This window comes from Aristolochia californica, unplaced genomic scaffold, assembly GCF_029961685.1.
Source record: "Aristolochia californica isolate CCGP_79_NKW_82.1479 unplaced genomic scaffold, dmAriCali1.0.hap1 SCAF_15, whole genome shotgun sequence".
NCBI lineage: Eukaryota > Viridiplantae > Streptophyta > Magnoliopsida > Piperales > Aristolochiaceae > Aristolochia > Aristolochia californica.
This window is the reverse complement of record NW_027181826.1, coordinates 23,524,060-23,535,586: the sequence shown is the minus strand read 5'-3', so window position 1 is coordinate 23,535,586 and position 11,527 is coordinate 23,524,060. Positions and strand designations below refer to the sequence as shown.

The window sequence follows — 11,527 nt, the reverse complement described above, 5'->3', positions numbered from 1 at the left end:
ACTACAATCCTTAGATTCCCATAGCTACTCAATTAGGGTAAGATAGTTCAAAGAGTTCTTCTATAGTGAAAATAAGGTAACACTTAATTTTGAACTTCAACATAATGTGACACTCTTGATTCACTTAATCTTGAACTTGTAATCCTACTATTTATGTGTGTACATATGAGGCAAGGCCACCTAATATGACAAAACAAAAGTGGACCCTTTTGATGTAAGGTTTGTTAGAGTGTCTTTCAAATAATTAAGTGGTGACATGGTCCATTATTATCTAAGAATCATATAGGTTTATCAAGACAAAAATTATTTAATTTGTTAATGGTTTATTAAAACTTAACTATTAGGATATTGAAGGCAATAGGATAAGTGCAATAAAAACGTGATTCTCATCTCTTGATTTTATGAGGTTTTCGTTTATATTAAAAACAATCGAACTCGTCTTGTCAACATAAAACTGACAGAAATTTTTTTAACTGGGGAGTTCTTACTTATCAAATACGATAACTGTATATAAGTTTTTTTAAATAATTTTTTCCTAGTCCTAAACCACCAAAGCAAAATGAGCTCACTTTGTGAAAACAAAAAAACCTCTCCCTCCCCACCTTCCATATGAAAATTAGGAGATTATTATAGGCGACCTCTATTATTTTCTTCAAAGCCTCCTTGCTTTCCCTCCTCCTATATTATAAGAATATGAGATATTTCAAATTTATGTTTGAAAAATATTTTTTTGTCGTAAATGACATAAAAAGAAGAATTATAGAGAATTTTGATTTAAAAATAATATATTTTTTAATTATTTTTACTATGGTATTTTGTAATATTTAGTAGACAACAATTCTAACAGTTTTCATAGTCGATGATAGAAATAGTAAAAAAATAAAAATATTATTTTAAAATAATATAAATTTTTATTTTTTATGCAAATTAGTGGATTAGTTTCATATGAGTGTAAATTTTCCCTTCAAATAAATAATATAAATTATTATTTTTTATGCAAATTAATGGATTAGTTTCATATGAGTGTAAATTTTCCCTTCAAATGATAGAAGGAAGACTCCATATAAAGAAAAAGTAAAACTCCACTCCCTTTCTCTCCCTTTCACCGTGAGAGAGAGATATAATTTAATATTAAAAATAAATATTTTTATCCTTTTCCTTTTATCCTTTTTAACTTCTAGACATCTGAATCCTCTCTCTCTCTCTCTCTCTCTCTCTCTCTCACCCTCCCTTCCTCCGGTCGTCCAATTCTGATGCCCAAATGTTCCCTGCTATTTAACACCTGGAAAAAAAATCCTCGAAATCACGTATATCAGTCCTCATCCTCATTCGCGACAGATCGCTGAGCTCCTTAACAACTAGGGTTAGGGTTTCTCTCTTCCTTTCTCCGATTTCTCCATGGTCTAGTGCTAGGGTTTTAAAGGAGAGCGAGTGGGGATGGAGAATTTCGACCGTAGAGGTTTTGAAGGAAGCCCTAACCCCGACCAGAAAGATCTGAGACAATTCGCTACGGGTTCTTCAGGTTTGCTTCCGATCTTTGAGCTTTAGGTGCGCCGTGCTTGTCTCTTTATCTAAATGTTGTTCGAGCCGGTTTTGTGGGGAACTTGTAGATCTGTTGACGTCAACGCATGCGGGTCGTTTTTAGCTTTCCTATGCACTGTTCGATTGAGCTCGGGGTAAGTGCGTGATTGGGGTTTTGGTGGTTGTTTGAGTCGGGAGGGTTTAGGAAATGGTCGGTATCTTGTTAATTTTGGGTGATTTCGAAGCGGGGACTTCGTTTGAGTGGTAATTGTAGGAGAATTATTTGAATTGTTCAACGTAGTGGTTGGGTCATGAGGGAACGTTTACCCTTGTGTTTTACGTATGGGTTAGCTGAAAATTGAACTTATGGCGTTCGACTCTTATATTGATTTTATTGCTTCATTCTAGTTTTTTACTCGTGCTGTTCTTTTATATCTGTTTGCACTTATTATGTCGGTGTTGGACTAGATGTGCGTTTTACATGGGTTTGAATTCATGCTTCTTGAATATTGAACCTCTTGAAACAAGATATTGGGTTTCTCTTGTACATGGACGCATCATTATGAATATTTTCTTTGGGAACGCTATGTGATTGTGGAAGATATGTAAGTTCTTTCGATTGACATCATCTAAATTGGTCTCGCTTTCCTTGAGCAGGTAATACACGTTTTGATGCATCACAGTATGCCTTCTTTGGAAATAATGTGTTAGAGGAAGTTGAGTTGGGTGGTTTGGACGATGCCGAAGGTGATGAAGATATTGGGTTGGTTGGTTTTAACGATGATGAGTATCGTTTCTCTGTCTTTGGGGATAGGGAAGAGGTGAGGAGTGAGTTATTTTGCATTGAGGTGTTTTCTTTATATTTCTGATGACTGCAATTTGGGTTGAATTCAAAAAAATAAAGTGTCCGTAGTTTGGATGTAAGTTACTGGTTCTCTTACGGTCAGACATACTTCATTTTTTGTTTTTTTGAACTTCTTTTGGATGCAAAGCTGAATCGGTATTCAAATTTTATTTTCTTTTTAAATTTTTTTGTGTGTGTCCAAAGTTGATGATTGTGCTCTTACATAACTTTAATTGTAAGTTGATATTCTCTAATATAATCTAAACTGAGTGTTTTCTATGTTAGTGTTAAATAACTTTCCTGTTACTGAGTCTTAGTTGTTAAATCCCTCAATTTCTTTTGCTCTTACATTGAAACTTTTGATAATTCAAGGTTCTCTTATGTTGTCTAATGGAATGTTTATTATTCTGATGGTTTGTCTTTGTCATGTTAAGGTTAGTTTTTTGTTGTGCTTACATTGGTTTATTTTTCAAGATATTTAAGAAGTTGTTAGATATTGATTTTGTCTGATGTTGTTAGTGTCTATCTCTGTACTCTGTTTACTTGGTAATCATGCATGATCAATATTAAGTGGATCCTTGAAAGAGATTATTTCAAACTGTAAAAAGTAGACTGCAGTACTGGCATTTTGAAGTTCTGTATGGAGAGGATGTGATTGGTTAAATGTTGAACTTCTTCTTTCTGCCTTAATCTCTGGATTTAGGGTAATTTGCTGACCAGGCTGGACTCACTCTCTTGCTTCTTTTTTTTTTCCTTTCTTTCTGAATGTTGGTTAATGCACGCACACATGAAACCCCTGGTGAGACTTGAAGCAAGATGCGCACTGGAAACACCCCATGTGACCATTGAGCTAAGGTCCTATATGACTCTCTTCTCATCGACAGTTGCTTGCCAAGTTAACAAAGATATAGAAAATCATTAGGTTCTCAGCTTAACAGGGGTTTCACATTCATTGATTAGCAAAGAGGTGGGCTCATATTGCTTGATTGAAGTTACATTGTATGGGACCTCTTCTCTGTTAAAAGGATTTTGTGTAAGATGAAAATCTATTTATGGCCAATAGGAGTTACTGCAAAGGATTCTGCATTGTATAGTCTTAACTGTAATTTATTCTGAGAACCATATGCTCCATGTGCTTTTTCTGTGTATTTCATGGGTTTGCTAAGGTGAACTAGGCATGTGTGGTTAAATAGCCAGGGTGGTATCATAAAAAAATGAGGGATGATCTCAAAAGCAAAAGGTGGGATGATCTCTAATCCTTTTGGCTTATTTTGCTATGTCGTCTGTTCTGCCCACTGTGTAGATTTTTCATTCACTTGATATAGTAGTGAGAGCTTGCTGTACTATTTTGGAGAGTGTAGTCTACTGCTGAGCATGTATTTCATCTGGTGGATATTTTTGTGGGATGTAAACTTGTTTTCTATGAGCATTTTTTTATGCTTGTTGGCATTAACTCTTATCTTGCATCTGCAGGTTGACGCATTGGAATCTTCTGATATAGATGATCTTGCAAGTACCTTTTCAAAGGTCAGTTTAATGTCCTGGCACTACATGGTGTATCACATGGTGAAATTAATATTTCTGCAGTAGCTTTGCTGTGAACAGCATGGGATGGAGTATGAAGTCACAGCAACTATATGTATTTGACATTGCAGTTATGTCTATCGTTGATTTTTCATTCATTTTTTTTTTTCAGTTCCCAGGTGTAAACGTATATTTGTTTTTTTTTTTTTGTAAAAAGTATGTGTGTTAATTTACAAGCAAGCATCCAAGAAAGTACAGCTAATCTAAAAGAGAAGTTGCTTGATTACCTCCCTGTTGCCTATTAACCTACTCTTGATCTGATGAATGTCTATTCTCCTTTTTGTTTACTTTCCCCTCTCTCTCTCTCTCTCTTTTTGGGTCTGATTATGGGTCATAAACCATGAGGATGCCTGTTTACCTCAAGTTCTTTTAGCATTACCCCTTTCAACCAAAGCTGAGATAGATCCTTGTTCCAATGCATAGGGATCTTCAAAACTAAACTTTTACATCTGAGAGTTTGGAAGGAATTGAAGACTGTTGTAGGCTAGTTGCTGGAACAACTCTGATTAGCATGGTGACTCTCCTATTTCTTTGAGGACATTCAAGACTTGGCTCTTGCTCTCTTCATTCTGTGAACTCAGTACTACCTAATTTTAATGATGATAAATTAGCTACAGAAGGGGCTGTCAGCCAATCTTTTCCCTTCATCTCATCATTTCATCTCTTATTTCCTAATTTCTAATTATGTCTGTTTGATGCACTGAGTTCTTCTGCCGAGGTACTTGTTATTTGCATCTTGTTGTTTTTCTATAAAAAAATCACTTTTTTGAAGAAGAATTCACCATTTTAAAAAAATGTTTAGCCATCAACCTGTGGTAGTAGTTTTGAGTGGAATTTAGAATAACAGATACTTTGGCTCGGGTGTGAGCAACATTCCGTGTTGAATTGTTCATTTCTTTCTCTCCCTCTACACACAAGCACATGTAAAGAGGGGAAGGGGGTGGGGTATTGACTGGTCATGCATTCAGTTTGCATTTGCAAATTTTAGGAAGCTTGAAGTACATTATGCTTCTCTGCTTCTACTGTGGATTTGAAGCGCTTAATCTATATAATTGCAGCATGTAGTTATAACTTGCAACTCCCCAGGAAGTTGTTATGCATGCATAATAGGCTAAAGATGTGGATGTTTAGAATGTGTTAACCTTTGATGGTTGGACCTCAAGTTTCTGGCTATTTTTCATATCCTCTCAGGAGTACACATTTTTTTATTTTGTTTTATTTTTATCTAAGTTGTGTGTGTGTGTGCGTGTGCCTTTGTGTTTCTTTTAAAATTTTTAATCTTTAATAGCTAGGCTTTTTTTTTTCTCTTAACATATACAAAGAAAAAAAAAGTAGCAGATAATTTTTTTTGGATCATATTTTTTGTTTAAATGGTTTCATCATTATTACTGTCCTTTCTTGTGGTCAAGTTATTTACTCTGACACTTCTTTCTTTTCACAGCTGAACAAGGGTGTGATTGAACCCAGAACTCATGCAACTATTGGTGATCAGGGTTCTTTTTCTAGGGAAAGTGAGTACATTTGACACATTGCCTACTACAGTTGCTTTCTTTATTAAATATGCTTGATTGAAAATTAAAGGTCTTGTTGTGTTCTTCTGTTTCTTTCCATATGCTTTGTTGGTTTTCTTTTCGAACACAAAAATATTTTTTGGTGGTTTATCTATTTTTTCTATGTTGTGCATCGAAATCTTTAGGTTTCAATATTCTCTATGGATTGGCCTTGGTTGTACTTTATGGAACAAAAAATATTATCTTAGAAGTTAGTATTGTTTTGTAGGTTTCTTCTTGAGATCATCCTGGGACAAGTTTTTCTATCATTTTGCTTGTGGGAGTTTTTTTGTGGCGTTTGTGTATGGTCAAATATGATTGTTTTTCAGATGGTTCTTCTTTCATAGATGTTAGTTATCTCAATCTTGTTGCATGGTTTGCATGGAATGATGTTTACATATTCAGAATATATACATTAATTTGACTTTATCTGCAGTATCAAATGTTGAGGTATGCTTATTTGACTGCCTAATGTATTTGACATGGGCTGATATGGTGCATTGTTTTTGTTATGCTAGATGCGAGTTCACCACTCAAGATGGTTGTTTGATCAATGAATACCCCCTTCTTGATGTTTGTTCTGTTGGTTTGGCTCCAGGCTTTAAAAATTGCGCTCTTTCTGAAAAAAAAGTTTGGTTTTAGATGCTGGCCAGCTACTACCTGAAATTTGTTGGTTGGGGTGGGGTGGAGCATGTGGACACAATCTTTTTTTATGTAGGACATAAATTTTTTGCATGGCCCATACTCATGTTTGCAAGCAACATAAAATATTCCGTAATAGATCCTTGACATAATTTGTCCATGAAATGTATTCTTTGCATTTAAACACATTATCATTCTATAAACTATCGACAGATGGTATGTTAGACCATTCTTTAGTACATGATTGTAGGTATTTTTAAAATGTACTGTTCATTTAACCACACATTATCATTCTGATAAACCATTGAGAGGTGTATGTAGGTTATTTGTCTAGGTAGAAGAGTAATTGAGTTGGAGACCTTTCCTCTTACTAGGAATGAAGAGGGAAGAAATGATAGGGTCACATGGTAACCTAACTTTGAAACTAGTCTAGAAGAGGTTGCATTGTGAAGGTGGAATCTTGTCGCTGTGATTCTTGCTTATATATTGACGGAAGACTACTTCTTGCATTTTTAGTCTGGAGATTGGCCAGTAACTATCATTACATTCTATAGTGACTACCTCTGGTGACTAATTTTTTTCAAAGATAAAAGGTAGAACATGATTATCTTCTTTTGCAGCGCAAAAATAATTTGACGGGTTTCAGTGACACTAATTGTTCACCATTCTTTGGCTGTCAACTACTGGCAATCAAGTAACAGTGTTTTTAAGGAAGTGCCATGTTATTCTGCAAATCAGGGTTATACCAACCTTCTTGCAGTTGTGATTATTTCAGTCTTTCTTTTTGTTGGAATTTACTAAGTTGTCTATAATGATATTGCAATTTTTTTTTTGTTTCTGTTATCTGGTAGGTCTTTTTTTTTCATTAATTATTTATTTTTTGTGACGGTTGTGGTCTACTCAGCTTGTACCTGTACCCTCCTTTAATGTTTTTTTAAGTCTTTATGTTTAAAAAAATTTCTGCAATGTTTTGAATGAATTGGCTAAAGAAAGTTTCAGTTGGATTCACTGAAAAATGCTGACTAGGTGGGGATGGTTATGCAAACCACACATTTCATTTTTCTCCACTAGTGGAGAAGTGAACATACCTTACGTAAAAAGGGCGGGTGAGGAAACTGTATAATTCTTGATTTCCTTTCATTGTGCATATCTGATTGTATAATGTGCTTGTATATTTTAATTTAGTATGTGAGTATATGAATGTGGAGAAGTAGTGGAACCAGCATAACAGAAAGAAGAACCGAGTGGCAAGGACATGTTAACCAATAACATAATTTGTGTGTATGAATTGAGTGGTGATGTTGGTAACATAAACATGGTTTTTGCAAAAAAATTGGAAGAGGTGAACTTTTGTTATTAGCTTGAAGTTGCTTCCAAATTTTCCTAGTCTTATGTGGAATTGGTCTGTGCTTTTTGTCTATAAGATGGTGAATGTTGCATTTCTCTCAGTATGAGTATGTATACCTAAATGAAACAGTGATTATGTCTTTCCCTCTCTCTCTCTCTCTCTCTCTCTCTCTCTCTCTCTCTTTCTATCTATCCAATGTCTATTCTCATGTGAACCTGACATTTAAGCAGATCTTTTATCTGTTTCTTGATGGAAACAGTTATGTAGATACTAATTTTAGATGAATTTCCTTCAGGTTCTTCTACTGCAGATTGGGCACAGGAGCCAGACTTCTCTACCTGGTTAGATCAGCAAATATTAGACGCTGAAAATGTCCAGGAAGGCAAAAGATGGTGGTCTCAACCCCACCCGTCATCAGCCCGTGTTGCAGAATCCAAACCATTGTACAGAACGTCTTCTTACCCATCCCCACAACAACAGCAGTCCAGTGAACCGATCCTTGTACCTAAATCATCTTTCACTTCCTACCCTCCTCCTGGAGGTCGATCTCAGGCATCACCAAACCGCTCACGCCATTCATCTCATACTATTGGGCCTCAGCTTCCCTTTTCTGCCCCAAATATTTCTCCTTTTTCAGGGCCACAGCTTCATTTGCCAGGTCTACCACCTCATGGGCTTCCATATGGTGGAAATATGCATCAGCTTAACCCACCAAATGTGCCCATTAATAATCGTCCACAGAACCCATGGCTTAACCAGACCAACCTTTTCTCAGGGGATCATCCAAGTTTGTTACCCAATTTGATGCAGCAGCAATTACCTCATCCAAATGGGTTATTGCCTTCTCAATTTTTGGCTCAGCAGCAACAGCAAAGACTTCATGTTCAATCAACTTTGGCACACCTCTCAGTTATGCAGTCTCAAATTTTTAACCGCCACCCTTCTTCAAATCTGGGGAATAAATATGATGCAATCCTGGGTGGGATGGCAGATCCGCGAGACCAGAGATCAAAGCCGACACAGAGAGGAAGACATAATCGCTTTTCTCAACAGGGTTCTGAGACCAGTAGCCTGAAAATCGATAGTGGATGGCCGCAGTTCAGATCCAAGTATATGTCAGCTTTTGAAATTGAGGGTATTCTGAGGATGCAACATGCTGCAACTCACAGCAATGACCCATACATAGATGATTACTACCACCAAGCTTGTCTGGCAAAAAAATCAGCTGGTTCCAGACTGAAACACCATTTTTGTCCAAGTTACTTGAGAGATCTGCCTTCACGTGCCCGAGCCAATAATGAGCCTCATGCTTATCTTCAGGTTGATGCTCTTGGTCGTGTACCCTTCTCGTCCATCCGTAGGCCACGTCCTCTTCTTGAAGTTGACCCCCCTAATGGATCAGGTGACAATGTTCATGAAAAAGCCTCTGAGAAACCCCTGGAACAGGAGCCCATGCTTGCGGCTAGAATTGCCATTGAGGATGGACTTTGTCTTCTTCTAGATGTAGATGATATTGATCGACTTCTACAGTTTAGTCAACCTCAAGATGGTGGGTCCCAGCTCAGGCGGAGGCAGCAGGTATTGCTTGAGGGTCTTGCAGCCTCACTCCAACTAGTTGACCCACTGGGCCCTGGTAAAGCAGGCCATTCAGTTGGCTTAGCACCGAAGGATGACCTTGTCTTCTTACGATTGGTGTCACTTCCAAAAGGCAGAAAACTTCTCTCCAGATATCTCCAACTTCTTTTCCCTGGCAGTGAGCTGATCCGTATAGTCTGTATGGCCATTTTCCGTCACCTGAGGTTTTTATTTGGTGGTCTGCCGGCTGACCCAAGTGCTGCAGAAACAACAATGAATCTTGCAAGAACAGTTTCTTCTTGCGTACAGGGCATGGATTTAAGTGCTCTTAGTGCTTGCCTGGCTGCAGTTGTTTGTTCCCCTGAACAGCCGCCTCTCCGCCCACTGGGTAGTTCAGCAGGTGATGGGGCATCTATCATCATAAAATCTGTTCTTGAAAGGGCTACTGATCTTTTAACAGACCCCCATGTTGCTGTCAATTACAGCATGCCAAATCGGGCTCTGTGGCAGGCCTCATTTGATGCGTTCTTTGGACTGCTCACGAAATACTGCCTCAGTAAGTATGACACAATAATGCAATCCTTACGCATTCAGGCTCCTGATACTGCGATGATTGGGTCAGAGCCTGCTAGGGCTATAAGCAGGGAAATGCCAGTTGAGCTATTGCGTGCTAGCCTTCCTCACACTGATGAGCGTCAGCGAAAGATGCTACTGGATTTTGCTCAAAGGTCCATGCCAATCCCTGGGTTTAATGGTCAGGGAAGTGGTGGTGGGCAGTTAAATTCGGAATCTGTACCAGGTTAAAACCTCTTGCATGTAGCAAATCAGATGTGTTAGGTAATACCAGTACAGTATCTGGTTCCTTTTTACATCCAAGGATTGTGGGCAGTCAAGTTCTGCCTGCAAATGATTACAGAAACCACAGGTAGGTACAGACTTCTGTAGTGGATAGCAAGTCACTTTAGATTTATTTGTTTTTCTTTCTGTATTGTTTTATTTCAGTTCCTTCATATGTGACTCAAAACAGTCTGCGTATGTATTATGTTGCAACTTTGTGGGAGATGCCACTGGTAGTTTTCTCCTGGGAGAGCTTAGTTTTGGTGCTCTGAATGGAAAACACCAGTCAGTGAAAACTAGTGAGATAGAATGTACAGGGTCTGTTGGTGGGAACCTTTTCTCTTCTTCTCTTTTTTTAAGGAAGACATGCAGATTCCTACGGGGCCAAGATATATGACTTTTGGGTTTATGAAAAAAAGGCTAGTATCTTTCTTGTGGGGTCTTTGATCATTATCATTTGTACTTGGGTGTAGACAGATTTGGAGGGCTCTTTCACTTGTCATGATGTAGATTGTAATAGTTTTTCTTACCAACTGTTGGTTATTTTCCTTGAGGATTGAAGCCTTTGATTTAGTATGGGCTCAAGGTATGGCGATATCTCTCTTATTTCGTTTAAAGTGTATCCACATTTGTGACTTTTTTCTTTTTTGTTGCTTCCTCTGTTATTTTTTTCAGTTTTTGTTTAATCTTTTTCTTTAAGCTATTGGTTTAATGTGTTTCATGCATTAGAGCTCATTACATGAATTATTAAGTGTGTTTGCGAGGATATGATTCGTGGACTAACTATTCTTACCCAGATTCTTATCCCAGTGCATGTTTTGAATGCCAGATGTAATGTTGGAAGAAAATTCTTACCCTTGTATGTGCTGAATGAATGTTCTGTTAGATGTAAAAGAAACCATCTGTCCTTTATTTATTATTATTAGTTTTTATTTTTGTGGGAGAATGTATACACTGGTGTGTGGTTGAGAATGTAGTTGATCATCTGCTGAAGAATGTATGTTGATAAGGATGAAATGTGTAAGTTAATAGTGATCATTACAATTAAAAGATTTTTAGGTTTTATTAGTGAAAATTTTTGGGTTCGTTCACTCGATATGGGTAATACTTAAAAGTTATTTCCTAGCGTTTGCCATCTGCGTTTTCTTAAATTTGACTGGATTAGCTTTTTTTATTCACATCGGCCTTGTTAAGTGTTAGTGCCCTTGGTTGAAAATTTATATCTCAGGAAAATTAAAAATTGGTTTTCTTAGGATACATATTTGTAAGAAATTTTTAGATAAAATCTTATTAGTGCCTTGTTAGGAAATTGTATAGATTTTTTTTTTTTGGAAAATAAATAATTTCATATGTTATTATATTTATCAAATAATTTTTTAATAAAATAAATTACTGAACACAAAATTATTAGCTGAAAAATCTGATAATTTTCTAAGGGAGAGTTTTTAAAAGTGTTTTTAGGAAACGGTAAAATTATATCATGCTCTGATGAAACTTGTTCATTTTTCATATACCAAATGTTTGGAGTGGTTGAAACGTAAATGTCTTCCATTATATATTTAGAGGTGTAACTTTAACGTATTCCTCCAAATCCCAAATGTCTCACATCCTATATGTTACGCACTT

The 11,527-nt window shown here is 36.8% G+C and overlaps 1 protein-coding gene across 1 annotated transcript; it reads left to right on the top strand.

Moving 5' to 3' along the window:
- Window positions 1–1,229: 1,229 nt before the first annotated feature.
- Window positions 1,230–10,547, top strand: LOC137951399 (protein PAT1 homolog). The gene is made up of 5 exons (XM_068798019.1): window positions 1,230–1,522; window positions 2,179–2,342; window positions 3,839–3,892; window positions 5,391–5,460; window positions 7,785–10,547. Exons 1-5 carry the CDS (start codon window positions 1,438–1,440, stop codon window positions 9,866–9,868), a joined length of 2,457 nt encoding a protein of 818 aa, XP_068654120.1. The 5' UTR covers window positions 1,230–1,437; the 3' UTR covers window positions 9,869–10,547.
- Window positions 10,548–11,527: the final 980 nt, after the last annotated feature.